Genomic DNA, 26,880 nt, shown 5'->3' on the forward strand with positions numbered 1-26,880 from the left:
GCAAGCAGTAGGTCACTCCTGCCTTGGCAACCCTTGGGTGACTGGCATTTTTTTTGCTTGGTGTCCATTCAACGTGTATCTTGGAACAGATGGAAAATATTCTGGAATTAGATGCAAAAGGTCAACCTGGTCTGGATTAGTTTGGGGGGTATAAATAGTAAGGCAAACTGTGTCCTCTGAGTAAACTTTTAGGGAAAACTTGTATTACCATCTTATGCCTATGCTTGATTAGGCATGTGTATTAGTAAAATCAGGTTCGTCATAGGAAAGGACATTCACAATAAAGACTTAAATAACCCAAGCCTGTCAATCAAAGCAGAGAGCCGTCCACAGTATGCCCCTTAGCAACCAACTCTTTCTCCTCCTGGACCCCACAAAAGAAATCCCCAAACAATAACTACTGCTTTGGGGCACCCTTGCTCAAGTATCCTGATGTTTCCTTGTATTAGACCCTACATTATCTATATAGAACTTCTTGTGCCTTGACATTGATGTGTGCTTTTTCAGTTCTTTGGATAAGACATCCCAAACCTGGAAACACCCAGACCACTGACAACAGAACCTTTGGGACATGTGGCTTAGCTCATAGAAGTGGGTTGTGGGGTTTCGGGAGGTTGTGGGGGAGACAGACTTTGAAGGTCATGTGTGCTTCTGATGCCAGCTGGAGCTCTCTGCTTCCTGATTCGCTGAAGCAACTGCTGCAATCTCTTGCCACCATAGACTGAGCCACTGTGACATGCTTCCCCATGAGATAGACCATATACCCTGAAACCAGGAGCCCAGAAAAAGTGGCTTTCTATCTCCCCTAAATTGCTTCCAGTAGTCATTTTGGCATAGTGATGATAGATGATACCAATACAGAAAGACTGTGAGTTTCAGGATAGTTCTTAGACACTTAAGTGAATGTATTAGAGTAACCTGCTGGATATAGTTTCAGGGCAGAGACCTGGTCTAGACGTAGCAGTTGACAAAGAAGGCATTGGAAGCCACGAGGTAGAAAGGCTTACCTAGAAAAATAAAATGGAAGTTTGCTGATCCAGCCCCAGCACCCCAGTAGTAAGAAGTTGAAGAGTTAAAAGGAGGCTATGAAGGAGTTTGAGGAGTGGCCGGGCGTAGAAGAGTGTCGTAGTTTGTGCTAGTGACCTTGAAAAGGCAGCATTAGTGGAAAGATGGGGACAAAAGCTTGACTGAAGTGGGTCCAAGACAGACTTTGAGGAAGACAGTTGCAGTGGAGGGGAACACAGGAGAGCTAGGAAAAGGCTTCAGGGACAACCCACTAACCAGTGATTAAGAATTTATGCAAAAGCCCGGGCAATGGTGGTGCACGCCTTTAATTCCAGCACTCGGGGAGGCAGAGGCAGGTGGATCTCTGTGAGTTCGAGGCCAGCCTGGGCTACAGAGTGAGATCCAGGAAAGGTGCAAAGCTACACAGAGAAACCCTGTCTCGAAAAAAAAAAATTGTGCAAGAGAAGATTCTAGAGCAAAGACCTTGAGAAGACAAGAATGGTCTGGAATCCGACTCACAAAAGATGGGGCTGTCCATAAGTAGGGTGGAATGTTTTCTGCTGCTGTTGGAAGGCACTCCGGTGTGCAGGTACAGAAGGTCCTGCTACAGCTAAGTGGTGGGAGCTTGTGCAAGTTCACATCTGGTTGCTTTGGTTTTCTTGTTCAAATATAACATGGGGTGATTGCGGCAAAAGAACATGGAAAAGAGTGGTCAGAGGTTTCAGAGGAAAAGAGCAGTGAAGTTAATGAGCTGAGGAAATACGACTGCCATGTGGGGCTCATGTCGAGGTTTGTGATCATGAATTTGAAAAGTAGATTTACTTCAGTAGATGCCGATGCTTTCCCAGGTGTACTTGTTTCTAGACACACCCAGCTTTGCCAGGTCTCCAGTGGCCAGCACTCATCACTCCTAAAATTATTACTTTTTATTGTGTGTGCATGTGTACAATATAATGCTGTGTACACATAGAGGTCAGAAATCAAGAACCAACTTGCAGAGTTGGTTCTGTTCTCTTACTACGTGGGTCCCAGGAATGGAACTCTGGAAGCCAGGCTATTCCTGTAGCTGTAGAGGGAAAGGTATCCTGGCTGTCGGAAGCCAGGCTATACCTACATCCCTGAAGAGAAAGGTATCCTGGCTGTCGGAAGCCAAGCTATACCTACATCCCTGAAAAGAAAGGTATCCTGGCTGTTGGAAGCCAGGCTATACCTATAGCTGTGTTCCAGTGGGAGATGGTTCCCCTAAGGAATGTAGCAATCCTGCTTCTCTCTGAGAGAGCCATTACAGCTCAACTCTGCTAAAAGAGTTTCCTCTCAAAGATGTCCATTGCTTCTCTGCTCCGGCAAAAGTTGTTACTTCTCTGCTTCACTCTACTAAGGAGGAAATCCTGCAGAAATATAGCAGTTTTCTCCTGCTCCAGTCAAAGTTGTTACTTCTCTGACCCTATGGCTAAAGAAGATCTTCACCCAAAACTCACTCGAGGGATTTATTGGGAGGGAGAAATCCAGAGAGTGTCTGCCTCTGCCAACTGAACAGGTACAGAGCTTATATAGGGCTTCTTAGGGCTGGAGTTTTTCCAGGGTGAAGATTTTCAGGGTGGGAATTGGTTGGATTTCAATCCTTGAGCTTGGACAAACTCAGAGACTGGCTGGATTTCATGCTTAGGGATTAGTTTTGTGCTCAGCGATTGGTTGCTTTCATACTCAGTTGGTCAGAGACAGAGTGTTTCTTTGGCTCTGGTTTCAGAGCCAATGTGTCTTTCTTTCACTGGCCCTTTTTAACCTTGGGGCTCTGGTTTCAGGGCCAGGTCATATTTCTTTCTCTGGTTCTTGTTTCAAGGTCAGAGGTGTTCCTTTGGCTGGCCCTTTTACCCTACACCTTTACCCACTGAATCATCACCTGCCTCTTGTCACTCTTTTGAGGAACTGTCCCCGGACTCTCAGATCCTCCTTTGGCCTGAATGTTGTTGCATCCAAGATGGCACTTGGCCCGTTTCAGGAGGATAACATCTGCATCTTACGTGCTTCAGAGAAGATGACTCTCAGGTGGAGAACTCTACAGAGTTCTTCTCATGTCCAGTCCCCACATTGCATCCATGGGTCAGGCTGAAGCCACCCACTAAGTAACTTACTTAGCTACCCACTAGCACCGTGCCCTTGCCTGGCTTCCACTCCCCACCCTGAGATCTGCCTTGCCCCTTTCTGTGTGGGGATATAATGTGAGGCACCATTAATGTAAAATAGCTGGCCCTTTGGTCTCAGGCCTCTCAGACTGTAGAACCATGAGAAGTGAGTGTTGGCAGTTTCTAAACTACCTAGTGTGTGGTGTTTTGTTTTATTGGCGTGGGTGGACTGTGACAGGCTTCTCAACCAGGGTAGGACCCACACATTCCCCCCCTTGCACCTAACCTGTCCCTGCAGGGGTACAGGAGACAGAACAAACCCTCCATTTCTGATGGGTTACTGCAAGGACTCTAAAGAAATTCATGATTCTCTCCTGTCTATATGTACTACTTACTTATTTGCTTCAAAGAGGCTAAGCATAGCATATTAGGGTCTTGTGATATTAATGGACAACCAGGATCTTATCAAAATAACCCATCCCTAACTGCCCACCTAAACAGAAGGATTCAGTCTTCAGCAATTTCTTTAGTATCTTGTTCAAGTTCTTAATGGTCATTGCTATTAGCTCAGTGGTTTGTATGCTGAGGTCATCAGTGTTTTCCCATCGCTGGGTGGAGTGGAGGAGATTTAGCCAGTGCTGTGTTGAGTTGGAAATAGTCCCCCAGTGCAGGGGGCTTCTGCATTGGTTTACTTACTTTCGTCTCTGTTAGGATTGGAGAGGCATTTCTTCTGTTGTGTTTGTAGGGTCCTCAGCTGCCAGCAGGCTGCCCTCTATTTAGTATCACCACGGTGTCCTCCATGAGCTGCTGGGGGCACCCCTGTGGTTAACCCAGCTCTGAGATCCATTTATTTTTGTTTCTCGTCTTTTCTGACATTCCAGTGGGATTTCAGGAGGAAGGAGACATGTTTATAACTGACCTTTTAAAAACCTTTTTCTCTAGATCAGGACAATCGAATCCAACCTTTTTCCTCCAGAAAGGATCTCAAGCCTATGTTCTCAGGAAGAAACCTCCGGGCTCCCTTCTTCCCAAAGCACATAAGGTATGCACAGCACACAGCGAGCAGTTCTTCCAGCACAAGTGACTGCCTCTGAAAAACACAAAGACCATTCAAACTGCATTTGAAAGTCTTCTCACCATTACTGACCAGTGGAAATGCACCCCTCTTTTAATTAAATATTCGCTTCAGCTGCACCCCCTTTTGTTCGAAAAGGGATGAAATCTAGAGCTGTGTTTAAACTGTCATCCTGAACAGCACCAGGTCTCCTGGTGGGCTTCATCCCTCCGTGTGGGTGTGTTCATCACTACTCACTTCTAGATGATCTTTTCCCCCCTATACCAAGGGTGTCTGCAATGACAGTCTCTACCTGCTGAGTTATTTTAATCTATTTGCTTTGGACAATGATCTTCTAATCATTCAGTGGCTAAAAAAAAGACATGAGTAATCATTGTATAGTAGGCTTTAAGTTTTAGACTAATCATGGAGAATTATAAAAAATGTTTCTTACAAATTAAGTTTTCTAATTATTTTAGAATTTTTCACTACCTAATATATACATAAACCAAGTTATCATGCTATGCCTTATAAATACATACAAACATGATTTGTCAATTTCTAAACTAAATTTTCCTGTTTGCAAAAACAGGCATTATCTTGGGATAGTTAGAGAACAGGAAAGGACATAGATCCAAGTTCAGGAGAACGTTCTAAGTACTCTGAGTGTGTAGATGTTACTGTAGTAACTAAGTACTCTGAGTGTGTAGATGTTACTATAGTAACTAAGTACTCTGCGTGTGTAGATGTTACTGTAGTCATGTACTTTTGTTAGTTTGGTTTTTTGTTTTTGAGACAGGGTTTCTCTGTATAGCCCTGGCTGTCCTGGAACTCACTCTGTAGACCAGGCTAGCCTCGAAGTCACAGAGATCCCCTACCTTTGCCTCCCAAGTGCTAGGATTAAAGGCATGTGCCACCACCACCCGGACATCTTGTACTTTCTAGTCATTCACTGGGAAAGATCATTGTGGAGTGGATTTACTATCATAGTAATAAGAGAACACAGATTCTGACTTTCTTAGCTTCGCCATATTCCTGAAAACATGAAATAACGTGGATACTTAAAAAAAAAAAAAAAAAGTTGGGTACCTTTTGTTACATGGCATGCCTGAAGGAAAACCTCACCCTGACTAGAAGTTTATACCTCGGTAGCAGTCTTCTTTGATTTTCTTCTTGACTGTATTCCAGCAGACCACAGCAGAACACAGCATGCTCTCAGCCTAAGCACGGCTCCACGGATGTAGAATACCTTGTCTTCACTTCCTCAGCATTCCCCATGTCTGTCTGTGTTTTGAAAAGCAGTGCCCCTGCTTTGCTGTCCAGCTTGTAATTCCCTAACTCTTTTGTCCCCAGCTCCTTACCCCCTCCCCCATTCCCTGGCACCAGGGCGGTTACACACGACTCTTTCAATAGCCATCGGTACTGTTGGCTGTTCTCACCTTGGGTTTAGTTAGCCCCTGCTCCATGGCTGCATTACTCTTGATATCAAGGTGAGCTAGATGGTTTTCGCTCCTCAGAACTGGTCAGTGACCCTTGCCTGTGGAGCAAGGCACTGTCCAAGAGCATGAATCATCCTTGCTCCCGTGTATCACAGCTCTGCTATAAGCCACACTCTTGGGTCCTTTCTGGGCCTGCATGTGTGTTCTGGCCAAGGATGTCACTTTTCCTCTTGTCTTCGCATGGGCTCCAGCTTTAATACCAATTTGCTCTAGCTGCCTGGTTCCCGCATAGTTATCTGGATCTCCACAACAGACCCTACCTGTAAGGGTCGTCATGCCCCCTCCTTAGAAGCATGCTTCTCCTTTGATGTCCAACAGAGATGGTTGGCTTTTCCTTCCCACAGCCGCCACCCACCTTGCCCAGCTCCTGTATCTGACTAGAGGAAATCCCTCCTGAGCCCCTTGAGAAGTGTGAAGGGAGATGTCAAGCCAGCAAGCAGGGGATTGCTGAGAACAGAGGGATGCTACAAGAGCCACTATTAAGCCCCATGCAAATGCCTGTCCTTTCACCCAGTTAAATTTGCATGCTTTGGAGCTGCCCCACTTTGTGACTGTAATGATTGAGCAGGCCTCCCACTAAGGGAATGGTTACTGTCAGCTCTGGGTTATTTATTGACACAGTTTTGTACCCGATAGCCTTAGTTGAGATTAGCTCACATGCAGTTATAAAATTTCTATGTTTCTGTTTTTTAATAATCCCATCTAGATTGATAGAGAATTCAGAGTCCAGAAAGCCTTGTTCTCCGTTGGATTCCCTGTCCCCAAGCCTCTGATGTACTGCAACGATGCTTCTGTCATCGGGACGGAATTTTACGTGATGGAGCATGTGCGGGTAAGTTAAGTCTTACTCAGTTGTTGCTTTTTTTTTAATTATGGAGTTAATTATGGCTTATATTAGTTGAATGTTATTATAGTCATAGCTAATGTTGTTTATTCAGCATTTTAATACAGTTCCTTTCTAAGGGCTTACAATTTTTGTTTCAAGTACACACAATGAGGGAGGAGTAAAATGGACTAGGAGCAAATTTAGTAAGTGGGTCGCAAACACTTGTTCTTAAACACTCCGCTAGGTGTCAGTGAAGAGCTACCTACAATGGCAGTAACCAAACAGGAAGGTGGGGATGTGTGGGGCCGGGGAGGCTCTTCCACAGAGAAAGAGCAAACCATTGAGAGTAAATTCAAATAGTTTGTAATTTAGAGATGTGATTAAGCAGTTTAAAGCCTTCAGGTTCATCCTGGCATGTCCTTGTATTTTGCCTTTGTATGTAGCCTCTCACATGTTTCACAAATAAAGCTATGCCTAACATACTCTATAAAGTGTATGTTTTGTGTGTCAGCTGTTTAAACCAACCATTGTGATCCCTTTGATAGGGTCGCATCTTTCGTGATTTTTCACTTCCCGGAGTTAGCCCAGCAGAACGCGCAGCTATATATGTGTCTGTGATAGAAACCTTGGCGTGGCTACATTCACTGAATGTCAAGTCACTGCAGCTGGACGGCTATGGCACTGGAGTCGGCTACTGCAAAAGACAGGTAAGCGGTCTACATTAAAACATACTTCAGGCTCCCAGAAACGATGCACCAGAAGTAACTAGTCCAAGCACACCCTGTTATTGTGTGGCTCTCTGAAGTTTTGCCATTTTAACATCATCCTTGGAGATATATATATATATATATATATATATATATATATATATATATATATATATATATATATATATCCAGATATATTTTTAGCATGAAATAATGTTGTTAGTGTGTGTGTGATTGTGTTTTGAGTGGTTGCACATGTGGATACAGATATACATGTAAGTATGTGCACATGGATGGGGAGTGTCATACTCAGGAGCCACCCACCTTATGTTTTAAGACAGGGCCTCTCGTTGGTTGACCTGCAGCTTCCTGGTTAGTCTGGCTGGCCAGTGAGCTTCAGGGGGCCTCCTGTCTCCTCCTCAGTGCTAGAGTTCCAAGCATGCCCACCACACCTGGCTGGCTTTGTCTCCCTCCCTTCCTTTATTTTCTCTTCATGTAGATTCTGGTGATCCTGCTCAGGTCCTTCTGCTTGCCCAGCAAGCCCTCCACTGGCTGAGCCGTCTCCCCAGCCCTGATTTTATTTTTTGGATAACTTCTGTTCAGTAAAACCTTCTGTTTCAGCTCTCACTTGGTTTGCCAATGGATTTTCTACTCGGTTTTGCCTCTCTGAGTTGTGCAAAGCAAGTATCTATTGAGCTTTCATGCATTTAATACTTGTGGAATACTTTTTTTTTGAATATCAAGAAAGCAGAAATAGATTCTTGCCCTAAAGAAACTTATGGTCATTTTTGAGAAACCCATTTATGAGTCTCATATACATGAAGCTGAGAAATGGTCTATTTCCCTGAGTTTATTACCTATTAGTAAATTGTTCACTGTTCGTCACAAGAACCGTATGTCCAGGGCATGGGGATTGGCATGCCTTTGCCTGGATGGGGAAAACTTATTTGAAAAGAAATAATATAGAGTGTTAAGAAAAGATGGTGATTCTTGCAATCAAATACAAGTGAGAGCCGGCGTGTGTGGGTTGCATTCCATTATGTATATCCTTTGAGGGGGGTGGGAAGAGTCGGAGAGAATATTCACTGTGTGCTGTGTTGGGTGCTAAGTGAGCTGTAGACATTCTCTTTTTTAAATTTCTGCAAACCCCACAAGACATAGGGATTATCCTCATTTTGCAGACGAGGAATTGAAATTTTTACTGACCTAATAATAGACAGGTAAATACTTAGACAAGCCTCAGTCAGTGAGACCCCAAAGTTGAAGACCTTTGCTCTGTTGTGCTAAACTGAGCAGATGTGCGTTGGACAATGGAGAGAGATGAACAGCCGAATAATGTGGTTTCATTTGTTTGAGGACTCTGAGAACAGGTGGATTTTGTTTGCTTTTCAGTCTCTGAGCAATACAAAGTCTGGTCTCCTCTACTGGCACATTGAAAATACTCGGTGGGCGTAGGAAAGGATGTTACATGGGAAAAGCTCTGTCTAGCCTTCATCATCCCCTTTTCAGGGAGAAATTGTGTGTGTGTGTGTGTGTCTGTGTCTGTCTGTCTGTCTGTGTGTCTGTGTCTGTGTGTCTGTGTCTGTCTGTGTGTCTGTGTCTGTCTGTGTGTCTGTCTGTCTGTCTCTGTGTGTTGTTCGTATGCATTTCTTTCTTCCATGAAGTAGTCACTGTGTGAAGACCATTCTTGACACCTCCACAGGGATTTATACTCTTGTCTGATAGAAGCCTGGGTAGGAAACTGGAGCTAGCTGGGAAAGGAACTTAAATGTTCAGGGTTTTAGGCGGGAGCGTTTCAGGCTTCCAGGAGTTTCACTTGGGGAATGTTCTGTTAGGCGTTTAGGAGTCAAATGGACTTTGGCACAGATGGATTTGTTTGAGGATCCCCGACTCCCACATTCTCTTTTCCCGTCTATCACTTTCTCATTTATACCATCAGGTATCCACCTGGACAAAGCAGTACCAGGCGGCAGCCCACCAGGACATCCCTGCCATGGACCAGCTCTCCAAGTGGCTAATGAAGAACTTGCCACATAATGACAATGAGGAGAGCCTGATTCACGGAGACTTCAAGCTGGATAACATAGTTTTCCACCCCAAAGAGGTACTGTGAGCCGTGTTTGTGATGTGTTGTATAGGCCTGACCTGAGACTCCAGAAGGAAACAGATGTCCCCCAACCCCACCCCCAGAGTGCTCAAGGAGCCTAGATCAGTCAGTTCCTCCCCACAGCTCATACTGTCTCTGACTCAAAGCCTCTGGAGATGAGTCCTGCAGATGTTATAGCATAGGACCCTGTCTGCCTTGGGGGCTGGTCCTGATCTTCAACAGTATCATAGTCATCACATACACAGGACTTGGAAGTTGCCATGTGTCCCTCTTGTCAAAGATTTCAGTCTACTACCTAAAATGCTTAGCTTGCCCATATTCTAGCTCTTTCTTCTAGTTCCCTTACATTTCCTCTGAGTTCTTCTGTCCCATGACATGAAAATCTATCATTTGTTTAGTATAAGCTCAGGGAGGAATCCCAGAAGCCCCCTTGAGGCTTCCACCCAAGAGTTACATGAGATTAACCTAACCTTTCCCTGTGTAATACACAGAGTGCTTCTTTGGATAGAACCCAAACAAATGAAGATTTATAGTTCCCTGAGTCTTACTTCCTAGAGGAGGATTTTCTTAGCTGACTAATCCTCTTGGTGTTAAGTGTTTGTAGGACTTGCATTGCTCATGTCCTGGGGCTTCTTACTTCCTATCTCTCCCCTTTAGAAAGGGTGCAGGAAGAAAATACTATATAAATAGTATATATAGAAATAGAAAATACTATGTATAGCACGATGGGCATAATTAAAAATAGAACTACATCAACTGAATTTTATAAACACATGTAAGCACATTTACCAGCAGGTCAGTAAAGTTTTCCTAGCAAAGCCAGCTTGGGTGTGGTTGCATAGCCCCCATCATACAGTAGGGTTATAGCCTGGTAGCTGGTATAAGCTGAAGTAGTCTAATTTGAAAATACAGTTAGGATAACTAATCTACTGGGCATTAAGTTTAGCAGCACAATCCACTCTAGAATGTGTGTTACTTACCTGGGTGATGGTGTGTTTGCCTGACTGCCCAGCATGACGAGAGAGTGCAATGCCTCAGATTGTTAGCAGGAAAGATGAAATTTCAAAGTGTGGTTTATACTGAGAATAAATGGTCCCTGTGCCACTTGAAAGAGAACCATTGTCTAATCATCAGAAGTACAGTGTGTGTGTGTGTGTGTGTGTGTGTGTGTGTGTGTGTAACTTTTTGTCAATGGCACTAATTTCTGAATTTAACTTTGCCAGCTTCCCACTTTAAGCTTAGGAAATAGAGCAATGCTAATTTGTGCCCTGGAAAATTATAACAGCTTATACCTTAAAACAGCAGAATCTGGTCTGTCTTTAATGTATGTGATTTGATTTATTGATATTTTGGAGCCTGCCTTTCAATATTCCAGAGTCCTCTGTGTTCTGTAACTCTGGGTACTTTTAGTTTTCATTTAAGGCAAGTAAGAACTAGGAAGAAGTCTAAACCTTGATCCTTATAGGTTATATGTTGTTGACTACAATATTTAAATTTTAGAGTTAGTCCTAACATACTAAATCTGATAGTAAACTATAGGAAATACTGGATTGTTTTCCTACTTGTGTAGTTACTCTCTGATTTTAAACCCAATGAAAACACCAAAACGGACATCATCTGTCTTCAGACAAGCAATGTATCAAAGTGTCTGGGAAAGGATTGTTTTTAAAGAGAAAGCTGGGGGGGGGGGGAGTCTGGAGAGATGGATGAGTGATTCCTGAGCTCACTGCTCCCCCAGAGGACCTGAGTTCAGTTCCCACCCACCACCCACCTAGGGAAGCCACCAACCATTTATGATTCCAGTTCCAAAGGAGCCCAACACCTTCTGGTGTCTGTGGGCCATACACACACACACACACACACACACACACACACACACACACACACACACACGCGCGCGCGCACACACACACACTCACACACACACACACACACACACACACTTAAATAAATAAATATAAAAAATAAATCTTGTTTTTTAAAAAAGGAAGCAGTAGATACAGATTTTACCTATTCATCTGCAATCCTAATTTGTTACATGTATCATTACCTTTAATGTTTTCAGGTTATATAGTAATAAAAATATTTTCCATCAAATAATTCATAGTTATGTTGAATTTAATCAACTTCTGCCACTACTAAATATTATTACTAATTCGTGGAAGTAGCGTGGCAGCAGAATTGAAGTCAGCAAGCATTCACTTGTTACCAACTCTGCGCTCTGAAACATTCGTCATGTGGAAATACATCCCCAATGAGCGTAAAACACAGATGGAGAGAAAAAAAAATAATTGAGAAAAAGCAAGAGAACAATCTAGACCCACATGCCGATATATTAGTCGAGCGAACTATACGACTAGGTATAGAAGGAGCGATCCTGAGTGGACTAGCACGAAGAGTTAAAAACCTGGGGGTTGGAGAGAGAGTCCCGCAGTTAACAAAACTGGCTGCTCGCCAGCGCCCCCTTCTGGCTTCTTCAGGTACTTCCTTATGTGATGGCATTTAAAAGCAGGCAACTCACACATATAAATAAAAATTTAAAGTATATTTTAAAAAGAATTTTAAAGCCAGGTGTGTTGACACATGCCTTTAATCTCAGCACTCAGGAGGTAGAGGCAGGCGGATCTCAGTGAGTTCGAGGCCAGCCTGGTCTACAAAGCAAGTTTCAGGACTGCCAGCGCTGTAAGACAGAGAAACCCTGACTGGGGGGTGGGGTGGGGTTTAAAATGGAAGGAAACAGAAGGGTAATATAGAGAGGTCCAGAGCGCCTGTCCTCCACATTCCGTAAAATAGGCCTCAACTCACTGGGCCTGATACACAGCTGATGCCTGCTTACTTCAGCCCCCACCCTCCCTTTTCCCTCCCACTTCCTCCTTCTTTGCTTCCATCTTACCTTTCTGTGAGTGCCTGCCAAGCCCTATTCTTCGTCGAAACTTAAAGAACATTTGCATCTTATAATATGCACGTCCTAGTTTGTTTTGTAATGGGATGATAAATACTGACCAAAGGCAACATGGGAGGAAAGGGTTGTCAGCTCACACCTTCTGATCTTCGTCCATCACTGAGGGAAGTCAGAACTGAAGCTGCTTACTGGCTGCTAGACCTGCTTTCATATGCAACCCAGGACCACCTACCTGCCCAGGGGCTTAACTGCTCCCAGAGGGCTGGGCCCTCCCACATCAATCATTAATCAAGAGGCCCCACCCCCCAAGGCTTGCCTCCAGGCCAGTCTGATGGAGACATTTTCTCAGTTGAGGTTCTGTCTTCACAGACAACCCACCCAGCACATGCACCAAAAATTTTGGAGTTGGGGAGGGAATTAGAAAAGATCTTTAATTGCACTGTGATTGTTCTGTAAGGTTGAAGTTTAAAAAAAAAAAAAAAAACAGTAATGTTTTGATCATTAGAATATGATGGTTAGGACATAAAACAGAAACAGTTTTGGTGACAAACCTTCCAGGAATGTGTGGGGCAGGTCAGAAAAAGCACATTCATCTTTGTTACTTTGTGCAAGGAGGCACAGTAAAGAAACTGCCAACTTGACTTCTCCATTCTTAGGGAAGGGTTTCTGTTGTGAATAAGAGAGAGGAAACATCCAGAGGCAATTGAGAAAATCCAGAGCAGAGAGAAAGAGAAACAGTTTGGGCCATTATATCACAGCAAACAAGCATTTCTCACAGTTCTGGGCTGAGGAGCCCAAGATTAAGACGCAGCATCCCCTGGGTTTGCACTTGGCCTTCTTCCCAGTCCTCACATTGCGTAGGGGTGGGTGGGGACGATCAAGAGGATGTCCTTTTCTTCTATGAAGGCTGATCCCATCAGGAAGGCTTGTGACTCTAACTAGTAATGCCAGCCACTGGGGGTAAACCTGTGGCTTTGAGGGCTCACAGACGTGCTGTCAGTTCGTGACAGTGGCAAAGTCTGATTTCCACGTTAGACCGTCAAACTTCAATGCTGCATGGACCCCCGGCCCCTGCAGCTTCTCATGTAACCGATCAGTCGGTCATCTGAAACCGAAACACCCTATCTGTTATCATGCATACCATACTCTACTCTTTTATTTCTTGTTTGTTAGAGACAGGGCATTAAAATGGAGCCCAGGCTAGCCTCAAACTCTGTAGTCAGACTTTCTTGGACTGCCAGCTCCCAAATAATGACATGGAGATTTTTTTTTTTATTAATTATGAAAGCTTGGCCTTAGCTTAGGCTTGTTCCCAACTAGCTCTTATAACTTAAATTAATCCATTTATATTAATCTTTCTCTGCCACGTGGCTCATTACCTCTCCTCCATACTGCATATCTGACTCCCTCTGTGTCTCCATGGTGAATTCCCTGCCTCTCAGAGTCTTCCCCCGAGTTCCTCTCTCTCTATCCGGAAGTCCCGCCTATCCTCTCCCAGCTATTGACCCTTCTGCTCTTTATTAAACCAATCAGAAGGTGCCTTGGCAGAGACACCTTCATATTGTACAAAAAGTTTATGCCACAACAAAACTCACTATCCTCCTGCCTCAGCCTCCTGAGTACTGGGATTATAAGTCCACACAGCTTTTTTTATTTCATCATGACAGGGAGCATGGCAGTGTGCATACAGATGTGGTGTTGGAGCTGAGAGTGTTACATCTTGCAGGCAACAGGAAGTTGAATGAATGTCACACTAAGGGAATCTTGAGCAAAAGAGACCTCAAAGCCTGCCCGCACAGTGGCACACTTCCTCCAACAAAGCCACACCTCCTAATAGTGCCACTCCCTTTGGGGGCCATTTTCTTTCAAACCACCACACTTCTATTTTTATTTTTATTTTATTTACTTTTTATTTGTTTGTTTGTTTGTTTGTTGAGACAGGATTTCACTGGGTAGCCCTGGCTGCCCTGGAACTCACTCTGTAGACCAGGCTGGCCTCAAACTCACAGAGATCCACCTGTTTCTTCCTCCCAAATGCTCGGATTGAAGGTGTGCACCACCACCACCCGTCCCCCCTCTTTCTTTTTTTTAATATGTCTGAGTGTTTTGCCTGAACATCTGTCTATACCAGGCTTTTTCTTTTGGGCCACCAACCAGCTCTCCAAATCATGACACAGAGACTTCTTATTAATTTTGAAAGCTCGACCTAGCTTAAGCACATTTCTGGCTAGCTCTTTTAGCTTAAATTAACTGTTTCTCTTTATCTGCCTTTTGCCTCCCTGCTTATTACCTTTCTGACTTCTGTATATCTTCTTTTCATTGCTTCTCTGTGTCTGACTGGCTGGCTTCTTGCCCAGGGGCTGCCCCTCATTCTCTCTTCCTTCTTCTCTTGTAGGCAATGGATCATTTGCCTAAATCGTTGTTACAATCCCCTCAGTCAGTCATAGCATAGTGCGCCGAGTGACCCTTTCAGAATGCAAGCTCCATGATGTCAAGCCACTGTAGAGAATTCTCTTAATTGAGGTGTCACTCTCCGCACTTCACTGTCGGGGTTCAGGGTTGGGGTTCAGCCCTGACCTATCAAAGGATCCCTTGAAGGGAGTGAGGAATTGAGAAATAATAGGAAGAAATATAGACGTAGACAGAGAGAAAGACAGAGACGCAGGATAGCTTTGGGAAGGCCCTGGGTCAATACCTAGCACCCTGGAGTTTATTGATAGTGGCCTTTTTATACACTAGCAAGGGGTGAGGCAAGAGACATCCCCTTTCAAGATCAAAACACAATGTACAACCACGTGTAGACCCTTCAAAACACCTGACAATGCCCCACGGCAAAACTAGGCCTTGAAATATAAAACACCTGGTGACCATGCCTTTGCACCCTATTATGCAGTTTTGGAGAGCAACATAAACTCTGACTCTCTGACCTTGAGTCAAACCACAAGTTGGAATCTTTGTGGGCTCCCACACTTCACCCCCAATCTCAGTCCCCCCCTTTTATTTATTTATTTATTTATTTAGAGATAGGATTTCTCTATCTAACAGCTCTAGCTGTCCTGGAACTCACTCTGTAGACCAGGCTGGCCTTGAACTCACAGAGATCCCACCTTCCTCTACCTCTCAAGTGCTGGGATTAAAGGTGTGCACCACCACCGCCCGGGCAACCTTAGTCCCTTTAAGTAAACCACTGCCGTTAGCTTGGTGCATATCATTTCAACTCTGAAGATTATTTGGCAACCTTTAAAATTTTTAAAAATATATTTGCTTATCTTGTGTGTGGTGAAGTCAGGGCACACACATGCCACATTGTCTGTAGACAATTTGAGAGAGTCAGCTCTCTCTTGATAAGTTTATGTAACTTACTTTAAAATATTATTGCTGTAATGTTATACTTATTACATAGTTAGATTCATCACCTTATGCTTGCTTATACATTAATTCTTAAAATATGATTAATCATTAGAATTTCTTCTTTATCACAGTTCCTCTGGTTGTGAAGTATGAGCTGTGTTTGCATGTGTCTGTTAGCAGAGACAGTCAGGGCAGAGTGCAGAAGGATTGGAAGCCCTAAGTAGAACCAGAGACCTTGACTCTAGACAAATTGAAGCTTGTTAGTTTTCATGAGATGTGCCACTGTGGGAAAGGACTACCAACTATGACCTCATGTTTCATTTTGATGGAAATACGATTGTTGGATGTACTGTGTCCTCTGCTTCCTTACTCCATTTGATTTAATTTCATTGTGTCAAAGGCTTGTGTGCATCTTGTTGCAGAGTCGCGTTATAGCAGTGCTGGACTGGGAGCTTTCGACCTTCGGCCACCCTTTGTCGGACTTAGCCCACCTGTCCTTGTTTTACTTTTGGCCCAGGACACTGCCCATGTTAAACGGAGGCTCTCACATTCAAGAGAACACAGGTACAGGGGAACAGCTACCCAAACTGCCTTTCATATAAACTCTGCTTTATTACTGTCAGAGCTGAAGAACATAAGTTTCTTACAGTTTTATGAGGATTTTGTTCCTTAAAAATGTTTCTAATTCATCTCACTGGTTTTCTGAACTTAGCATTTCACTGTTTATGATCTTTGGCAATACACAATTTTTTGCATATATTACTTAGGGAATCAATGTTTAGAGCAGGCTTAATGATGACTGGGTTTGCACTGCATGCCATATTGTGTCTTCTGTGCTCTATTCTGCCATTCTGAAATGTCCACTGTGGCATTTTTATTGAAGTTTATGCTGTGTGTTGTTTTTATAGGAATACCGTTGATGGAGGAACTGATTTCGATATATTGCCGTCGCAGGGAAATTGATCCTAATCTTCCTAACTGGAATTTCTTTATGGCCCTTTCTTTTTTTAAGTTGGCTGGAATAGCACAGGTAATTATTTTAAGCAAGTACTTCATCATTTCTTACTGATGTACTATGAACGATGTTGTTGGGGAATATTATTTTAAGAAGTGTTACTTTTGTTTATGTTGCATTTGTTTAACTCTATGAAGCTGTGTTACTGTGCCTGTGTAAAACACCTGATGGTCTAATAAAGAGCTGAATGGTCAGTGGCAAGGCAGGAGAAAGGATAGGCAGGATTGGCAGGCAGGGAGAATAAAAAGAGGAGAAATCTGGGAGAGAGAGAGAGGGGAGAAGTAGCCAGAGAAGGAGGAGGACTCAGGGTCCAGCTACACAGCAAGCCATGGAGTAAGAAACAAAGAAAGGTATACAGTAATAGAAAAGGAAAAGCCCAGAGACAAAAGATAGACAGGATAATGTAAGTTAAGGAAAGCTGACAAGAAACAAGCCAAGCTAAGGCCAGGCATTTATAAATAAGAATAAGCATCCGTGTATTTATTTGGGAGCTGGATGGCAGGGCCCCCCAAAAGAGCAAAACCAAACACAACACAATGTTTTCTGGTTCAAACCTTTTTGTTTGGGTTCTTAGGGCCACTGTGCTCTTCCAAAAGACAAGAGTCAGCGATGAGTAACATGTAAATTTAGAATTTACAAAAAAGACTTGAATGGGAAGAAAATTTGAGGGTCACATGTGTTATGATTGTTTTGTGTAACAAACAAGAAGGACAGTGAGAGAAGACACATAATGATAAAGTAGGAAGAGGCGTGTGGGAGAAAGGAGCATTGTGAGTGCCTGGTGGAAAAGCAAGCTAAAGGCCTCCTGTGCTGAAGGCTGAAAAGTCTTCTCCCCTTATTGGGTCTGGAAAGCACCCATGGCACTCATCTCTTTCCCAGAGAGTGTGTTCCCATGGCAACTCTAAACCCAGGCAAACTGACAATGAAGACAAGCCGTCACATGGGGGAAGGGGGTGTATTGTGTCAGAAGTACAGAAATGGAGAATTGTGAAAAAACTGATTGACATTCAGCTAACACTGCTCAAGGAGACAGTTTTATCCAAATTGGGGATCAAAAACTGATACTAAACATCTCATTGCCTTCTCCTGGGTTTTAGCATTTGATTCATTTTGATAGCTCTGAAGGGAAAGCAGTCATCATTGCAGATGGTGTGGCTTACAGGTCGGCTGTTTTGGCAGTGGCTGGGGTCATTTTCAATTTGGTTTGAGTGATCAGTTACACCTCTGCCTAGATTAGAGTGTCACAACTACATGATATGAGTGTGACTCTAACTCAGAGGCACGTGGTTACCTCTGCATGTAAGTTTCCAACCTCAACGGTCTGACTGACACCTTTGGCCTCAGTGAATTTAGTTCCCCACATGGATGACAAGCTGGAAAGACAATAGATTTTTAATTGTCCCATGTTAATTTACTTGTAGGGAGTCTATAGAAGATACCTCTTGGGAAATAACTCATCTGCGGATAGCTTTCTGACGGCCAATACTGTGCAGCCCCTGGCAGAAACTGGATTACAACTCTCTAAAAGGTAAGGAGAGCGAAGTCTTTGGGTCACTCAGTTTACAGCCTCTTAGCTAGGTCTCGTAAGTTTCCAGAAACCCAGGCGACAGTCAGAGCTCTTCATTCTTTACTTAGATAATTATTGGGTATGGTAAGGTCAAAACTCTAAGAAAATGGAAAATTATATCACTGCCCAGACTAGAGCTGCTAATTGCCAGTCAGGATAGTCTTCTAATAAATCACTGTATCCCTAAAAATAAGTTGACCTAAAATGTAAAGAAAATACTCATATTTATGATTAAATATATTCTTTGCCAACTTGAATCTGTAACCTTTTAAGTATATAGATGAACATGTTTCCTTATAATATTTGTTACTTACACGTACCTATTTAAATATTAGATTATTTATTAACTTAGCAATACTACTTTTTCTTTAACATTTTGCAAGTGTCTTTGAAACGCTGTCCCTATCCGAGCAGCATTTCTGAGGAATCTAGCGCTTTTCCAGTCTCACCCCTGTCTCTATAATGTGTGTAGAATGCCATCCCCAGGACCATTTCCTAAGCCCCACTTCCCCCTGACACAGTGTTTGTCACAACTCATTTCTAGACTGCTCTGTGTAATTTTTCCAACAGAACAAGGGCCCGTTGTATTTATTTATTTATTTGTTTGTTTGTTTGTTTATTTATTTATTTATTTTCTTTTAAGGTCATCTTTAAAATGCCCTGCAGTGGTATCTGTGAAACAAGTGTGAAGAATAGTGGTCAGATTTGTGCACGCCTTCCTTGTTCCTTTGTGGTTGTGACAGCTGACGTCACTAAAGCTAGCACTGATTGAGGCCATGTGAGGCTGGTGTTTTCCCGAGTAGCATTCAAGCTTAGTGTTCAGAATAAAGCAATTCTACATTTACTCCATACTGTAAGCAAACAAATAAAGCCCATGGGGCTAAGGTTGTAGCTCAACAGTACAGCAGCTGCCTGGCATTTGCAAGGCTCTGGGTTTGCTCCCTCAAGCTGCAGACAGCTAATGAAGCAGAATTCACCAACAATAAGCCCAAACCTCCCAGATATGGCAACTCCTGAGGACAGTTTTGGTTAGCTGGGGAGACTTTGCCTTGTTTTCAGAAATATATAATAATGACTCTGGACATCTTTGTAACCTCCTTTTTTTTTTCTTTTGCCAAGAACTTTTAGTACTGTACTGTCACAGGCTGACCCTAAAAACCAGTTGTTTGCGCAGACCAGGAGAGGCCAGGAAGTTCTTGCCAAAGTGAAGCAGTTCATGAAACAGCACATCTTTCCTGCTGAAAAGGTGGGGTATGAAAGGACATCAGCAAGTCCTGTCTCCTGGTGGTCGGACTTTCCTCCATCCTCTCACTGCCCTTAGAGCCAAACCTCATAGACATCTAGAGCTAAAATATGTCCCAGGGTATGCAAATACATCTACGGGAGTAAAATGAGGCCAGAGGGAACAGGCAGTAAGGGCCTGGAGATAGGGAGTAAAAGTTATATCATGCCTTTTGCTAAGGCAAGGACCTTCAACTTTTGTTATTTTGAATGTGGATGCTTTGAGAATTTGAGAATGGCAGTCTCCCTAAATAGACATGGTTATGATCTTTGGTCTGTCTTTTCAAGCCACATAAATACTACCCTTTCTTTTCTCCTATTGCTATAAGGGGTTACATTGAAGAAGTTCATGGGTTATAGTGAAGCAACATCCATTCAGTAAAGAAGTATGTCCTGGGCACCTATGACAGGCTGGACACCGGGGAGCAGCTAAAAATAAGAAGAGAGACGGGGTTTGTGCCCCTACAGAGAGAGAGGGATAGAGAGGACAGATGCTGTGAGGAAAAGGGAGAAGGGAGAAGCACTTTTGACAGCATATGAGAGACGTGTGTGTGTGTGTGTGTGTGTGTGTGTGTGTGTGTGTGTGTGTGTATGTGAGGAGAGTATAAGGGCTTGGTCCGTGCTTGGTGCAGGTTGGTGGCCTTGCACTGGTTAGTTCATGTTATCTCAGTTTTTTCTTTTTCAACGTGAGTAGGTCTGCCTAAAAAAAAAAAAAAAACAGCCAATCTCATTGTAACTGCCTGTGATTCTGAGTCTAGAGCTGTCCTAGCATAGTCAAATGGAGAACTCCAAAGAACAATATTCTCTCAATAATGTTCAGAAGTAAGATGTGTTTATAGGGATGTTAGTGTTATGAGTTATGTGAATAGTTGTATTGGTAAATTTGTGGAGGTGAACATTTAGCATAGAGTGGGATATCGTTTCTTCAAAAATACTGAAGTATTAATTCTAAAATTGTCACCTCTCACATCTGGTGACATTGAATAGTTTGTGTTGTAGCTAATGTTTGTCCAATTTTGAGACTTAAAATTAAACTTTTGTGTATCAAAAGGAGAAAACAACTCTTTTAATTCAAGAGGGTAGTCTGAATTCACCATTCCCCTTCCTCAAATAAAATCCAATTAAACTTTTAGGACAATTAAATGTTAGGACAATGGAATAAATCAGTGAAAGCAGAAAAGAGATACATCAGAAAAGCAAATGCAGATTAGATTTGGAAGACAGTAGATCATGCCAAATAGTAGATCATCATAGAGGAAGATGTAAGCTGAGTGTAGTGTTCCTGTCCCAACCTCCTGCTCCCAAATAACTTGCAGCCGCTTCCCAAATAATTGACTTGGAGACTTAATGTAAATTATAAATGCTTGGTTTGTTAACTCAGGCTTGTTAAAACTAGCTCTTACAACTTAACCCATTTCTATTAATCTATACACTGCCCCAAGGCTTGTGGCTTTTACCTCTATGCCATTTTGTGTGTCCAACTCATTCTTTATCTGGCTGGCGACTCTTCTGATTACACCCTTCCTCATCCCATCATTCTCAGTTTGGCTTTCCTGCCTAACTTTATCCTGTTCAGCTACTGGCCAGTCAGCTTGTTTATTAAACTATCATAGTGAGACATATTCACACAGTGTATAGAAGGATTATTCTACAGCAGGAAGATGCATCTTGAAAGAATTTTGAAATGAAAGTAGGCTTTTTCCATAATGGTGAAATAGGTGATTGGCTGATGAGCAGAGCAAGGGGAAGAGCGAAATCAAGGTGCTTGAAGCTTATCCAGTTTCTAGGGCTGATCCCCTCAACCTCACATAGCAGTGATATTTGTCCCAAACAGAAGGCTAGAGCACTACTTGAAAACAACAACAAAACACGTTATGTTTCATGGAAGCCACAGCTTCAACCGGAAGGCGAATGGGCTAGAGCAGCACCCTCTGTTGCTTGGCTTTTTGTTTGGTTTGTGGGATTTGGATGGAGATCCAGCTCACCTGTCAGTTCAACTAATCCTACATGCTCACACTAAAACAAAGCCGCCGGTCTGCAACGTGCCTGTGCCTGCAGCCCAACCAGCCTATGACCCTAAGGACAAGCCAAGATGGGCAGAGGGAAGCAAAGGGGTTTTCACTGTCACCCGTAAATGTGAGCAGGTGTCCCAGGGACACTGCAGCAGGGAAGGGAGGGGTCAGAGGAAGGTCATAGTGCCTCTGAACTCAGTGCCATTCAGCTGCTAGAATACGTGTAAAGAATTCACAGTAAGAGTAAAAACAAAACCCGACCAACTGTAGGAAGAGAAGGTTGCCTAAGCTTGTGTGGTAAAGAAAGCCACTTTATGTAGGCAGGGCTTCCAAATCTGCGTTCCCACATCTGATAATGTGCGCTATTTCCTCATTCAAACACTTGTACCAGCGTGTGTATGCTTTATCCTGTAGGGTGAACTGAACAGTGCTAACCCCAGATGTGGGGTATGCAATTCTGGAATGATTTGTAGAAAAGTAAATAGCTTTTCTCAACATAAAAGGGAGAAAACATTAAATTCTGTTCAGTGTTATTTCAGCTGAGTTGCCAAACCAAAATGGTCATGTCTAGAAAACATGATTGTCTCATAAACTGCAGCAGCATTTTACTATCATGTATCTTTAGCTACTAAAATTCTTGATGACTTTTTCTCCATATTTCTATGTATTTTCCAAAATGAGAAAAAATAGGTTTGGCAGGACTATTTCTGCAACTTTGGGAAACTCCTTGGATAGCCTAAAATGAACACATAACCCATATCTCTGAAAAAAAATGCCAAATCAGTTCTTCCTCTTGAAAATCCGTGGAGAATACTGAAACTCACGTGTAGGACAGGAAGAAGCAGCGCGGTGTAAGGAGCGCACACGGTGTAAGGCACGCACGCGGCGTAGGGGGTGCACGCGGCGTAAGGAGCATACACGGGTCATAGTGATAATGTTCCTGGAGCTTGAGGGAGTCCTTTCATGGTCACCAGATGCTATGGGTAAATGGAGGCCCCTGTGGGGTTCAGAGTCTCATTATTAAAAGACTTCTAAGAATGGACTCATGGAAGCTTGGGGGCAATTTTATTAGACTTAAAAAGGAAAACACCCCAGGGCAGTCACGTTGTAAATCTCAGCAGCTGCTCAGAGAGAAGAAAAATCGTGCCATGACACTTATGCCAGCATGGAAGTCAGCCACATGATCAGACAGCCCCATGGCAGGGAGGGAGATGAGAGAGCAGAGTAAGGAAATACGACATACCAGAAAAAGCATGCTTAGTTTCCAGCCAGCATCTGAAGAGAAGGAATGGGAAAAGTGGACTCAGAAAGATGGGCAGACCCAGCTGAACCTCAAGATGGAGCAGCCCGTGGGGATTTGGGCTAAGGGCAGTTAATTCTGGGAAATAAAAATATAGTAGCTCATTAAAGGAGTAATTAATTATTCCTCCTATCTATTCAGCATTGCTTAAGATGAACCCGCCCTCCTGGGGCATGTAAACACAGGCATAATTTGATTTCTCAGAACTGTGTATCACAAAGAGGTAGTCAGAATGAGAACATCATAAACATCTTTCATAATATATTTATTACCAAACACAAGAGCATTGACCTTTTATGGCAACTCTAGGAATAGAAATAATATGCAACCCCAAACAGGAAACCTTCCGATTTAACTGACTTCATGACAAATGTGGGAGCTGCTCTCCATCCTGGAGCCTTTGAAAGTGCAGGCCTCTGCCTCCTACAGCACTGCACTCCGGACTAGCCCTGCCTCCCCACGAGGAACATGGGATGGCCGGAGCAGTGCGTTTTGGAAGAATAGTCTACAATAACCTGATGATACACAAGAAAAGTTTTCACAGTGCCCATGGCCTTTAACCCTGTCATTTCTTAGCCGAAATGTAAAGAAAGTAGTGATGCCAGGATGCTATAAGTATTTATAAGCGCATCTCTAGAATATCAGATAGTTGTCATTGTGTTTGCATTGTACTGTGTGGTTGTACAAATGAGAGGTGACTGTTTGGCCCGAATAGTGTTATTTAGAATTACCCATGTTGTTACTCCTTTTCACCCGTTCATGCGACTCAGATGTTTCTCCTGGAGCCGTGTGCCTTTACTAAGACTCTGCTGGGGCTGCTGCTGCGGCTGCTGCTGCGGCTGCTGTTTGTTTATCTGTTTGTTTGTCTGTCTGTTTGTTTTTTGAGGGGATGAGTAGTACCTTGCCTATGATACTTTTATTTTGTCCTAATTCTTTGAAATTTGACATTATATTTTGAGACAGGGCCTCCCTAATTATCTCAGTCTGGCCTCAAACTCATGATCCTCCTGCCTCAGCTTCTCGAGTGCTGGGATTATTCATATATATATATATATATATATATATATATATATATATATATATATATATATATGCCACCACCACCCCCAACCAAAAGAACAGTTTGGGATATGAATTCTAGGTTGTTAATTACTTTCTCTCGGTAGTTGAAGATATTCAGCCTTTAATTTCCTTTTAACATTATTGTTACATTTGTTTGCTTGTTTGGGGGTATACACATTTAGAAGTGAGGTCCTAGGGATCGAACTCTGGTCATCAGACTTGGCAACAAGCACCCTTACCTCGGAGCCCTCTCACTGTCCTCTCCCATTGACTTCTGACTTCACTGTTACCATGGAAGTCAGCGCTCAACCTCTGGGAATCCGTTATATCCTTTTTTCTTCTCTTGAGTTTCTGTGCTGAGTGATTTCTTTAGATCTTCCTTCTAATTTTTTTTAAGTGTTCTCAGGCCATTTTTCAGCTTTCCATAGACTGACATTATCTAACTTTGGAGAGTGTGAGAAATACCTGGGGAGCTCCTAAAGAATAGAAGCCGAGACTCACCAGAGTTATCTACAAACTGCACATCTGCCCCATCAGTGCCGGGTCCCCAGGGGCTTCTGCTCCCACCAACCTTTGAGAAGCCATGGTAACATTTTCAAGCTTGGTTGCTAAGGTTTTTGTTCCTCTGGGTTGCAGTTCAAGTTTACTTTGTCAGTTTTACTAGCCCATGGTCATACTTACAATTCCTTCCTTTGTTCTTGGAATCTACGGACCACAGATATTTTGTGCCATGAATTCCGTGAGCATTATCGTTGTTTTAAGGAAGCATGATTGTTTTTGTTGACCTGCTGTTTTGGTGGATTCTTGCCTATGATGGCTGGTTTCCCGGAGAGATTAGTGATTTTTTTCTGGGTAGTCTGTGGGCTGAAACTTTTTTCTAAGGAGTTACATGAGCTTTTGTACAAAGCTCGTCCCTCTAGAGGGCTGGTTTTGTTTCGACCAGGTGCTGGCAGCTGCTGTTGCCCCAGCATTGTAAACTTAATTTGGGCTTGAGGTTTGGGGGTGGCACAGGCCTGACATTTGCATCCCATGCTTGGGTGAGGGCAGGTCTCGAGGTATGACATTTCTTTTTTCTATTTTGCTGCAAACTGAGAGCTGTGTGGGGCTTTCTTCCCGTGGTCTACCTCCAAGGGTCCAGATTTTTGTATGCTTCTGTTTGTTCCCGACTGAGGTTTTGCTTCTCAGCCCTCCTGGCTTTGGTGGGATGGAAGATCTCCATGTTCCCTTTTGCTTTTTGCAGCCCCTGGCCTTATCACCTGGGTCCTGCTGATGTGGCCCGTTGAAAGCCAAGGCCTCAGTCAGCAAGCTTAGCACCCATCCTGTCCATCATCTGAAGGGTGAAGCTGTTTTGTCAGTTCTTTCCAGGACAACTGTGCATTTCTTCATCTATCTTTAATTGGTAACATTGCACCCAGCTGTTTTACTTGAAGGGTTCCTATGCCCACTGGTGTACCGTGTTGCTGGAAGCAGAACACTTAAATCTTGGGTATAAGATTATTGCTGTTATGAGGCTGGAGAGATGGCTCAACGGTTAAGAGCACTGGCTGTTCTTCCAGAGGTCCTGAGTTCAATTCCCAGCAACCACATGGTGGCTCACAACTATCTGTAATGAGCTCTGGTATCCTCTTCTGGCCTGTAGGGATACATGCAGGCAGAACACTGTATACATAATAAATAAATAAAGAATTTTTTAAAAAGATTATTACTGTCTAATATTGAGGCAGCATAATTTTTTGAAGAGCAAACATTTAGAATTTGTATTATTCTGCATTTAGTGTTAAAAAGAAACATTACTAACTGGGATAGTGACACAATGCCTGTAATCCTAGTGCTTAGGCAGCTGATGCAGAATGCTGGTTCCGGCCCAGCCTGGGCTACATAGCATGACCCTGTCTCAGAAAACACACACACACACACACACACACACACACACACACACACCACGCATGACATTGTTTATTTTGTATTAACTTGGCCTAATCATTTCCCTTTCATTGTTTTAAGGAAGTAGCAGAATACTATGCTCGAAATGGAAATGCAGAGGAAAAGTGGGGACACCCCTTAGTGATTGAAAAACTAAAGGTAAGAGAGACAAGAACGCACTCAGCATCAGGAAATGCATATGCTAGTGTTTGGGGGACCTTAATTATTGTTGTTGTAGTGTAGGTAAAGAAGAACTACAATGATAATAACTTTTTTTACTTTTCTTTGTGGTCTTGGTATGTTGACTAGGCTGGCCTCAGCTTGTGGCAATCCTCCTGCCTCTGCATCGCCAGTATCTGGATGAGAAGCATGATAGCTCATGCTCCAGGGATAACCTTTTTTTTTTTCCAGGGGAGTGGTTTCAAGACAGGGTTTCTCTTTATGTAGTCCTAGCTGTCCTGGAACAGGAATAACTTCCTTAAGATAAAGATTTTACAAATCTGGGTTTAAAAAAAAATCTTGGTTGGGTATGGTGGCTCACACCTGTAATCCTAGCACTTGAGAGGGAGGTTGAGGCTGAAGGTGGAGGATTGCTGCAAATTTGGGGCTAGCCTGGGCTACACAGTGAGCCAGAGCTACAGTATGGGTCCCTTTTTAGATAGAAAGGAAAGGGGTGGGGAGGAAGGACAGAAGGAAGGAAGGGAGGAAGGGAGAGAGGGAGGGAGAGAGGGAGGGAGAGAGGGAGGGAGGGGAGGGGAAATAAAGCCAGAGCAGGGCAGTGGGATTGGAGGCTGGAACTGAATGGAAGAGCTCTCCTCATGTGTGTGCAGGGCCCTGGGTTTGTCCAGCAAGAGGCAGGGACAAAGCAGGCCATTTGTCCCATGTGCTGTCAAGTCACACTTCATGTTTTCAGATCTTACCAGCCATGCATGTAAGGAACTGCGGCGTATAACACACTTGGCAGAATTACACTTCAATGTGTGTGAGCGGTTGTAATCATCCTGATTGAATGAGAAGCACCAAAGTATGCAAATTTAGTTTTAGAGCCAAATCTAAGGAATCCTGGAAAGCAAGACATTTCCTTAATTATTAAGAAACTACTGATTAACGAGTCAGTAAGCCTTGACTTAACACAGTGTAGAATAC

General features: G+C 43.3%; 1 protein-coding gene across 1 annotated transcript in view; it reads left to right on the top strand.

The window, feature by feature from the left end:
- Positions 1-26,880, top strand: part of Acad11 (acyl-CoA dehydrogenase family member 11) — a 76,308-nt gene that overhangs the window by 5,042 nt on the left and 44,386 nt on the right. Inside the window, exons 2-10 of the mRNA XM_059268488.1 lie at positions 4,071-4,170; positions 6,388-6,513; positions 7,053-7,214; positions 9,154-9,318; positions 15,997-16,138; positions 16,483-16,604; positions 18,011-18,117; positions 19,276-19,402; positions 25,816-25,893. Of these exons, the coding sequence (XP_059124471.1) occupies positions 4,071-4,170; positions 6,388-6,513; positions 7,053-7,214; positions 9,154-9,318; positions 15,997-16,138; positions 16,483-16,604; positions 18,011-18,117; positions 19,276-19,402; positions 25,816-25,893 (1,129 nt within the window). The remainder of the gene's footprint in view (positions 1-4,070; positions 4,171-6,387; positions 6,514-7,052; positions 7,215-9,153; positions 9,319-15,996; positions 16,139-16,482; positions 16,605-18,010; positions 18,118-19,275; positions 19,403-25,815; positions 25,894-26,880) is intronic.

This window comes from Peromyscus eremicus, chromosome 7 (genome assembly GCF_949786415.1).
Source record: "Peromyscus eremicus chromosome 7, PerEre_H2_v1, whole genome shotgun sequence".
NCBI classification, from domain to species: Eukaryota; Metazoa; Chordata; class Mammalia; order Rodentia; family Cricetidae; genus Peromyscus; species Peromyscus eremicus.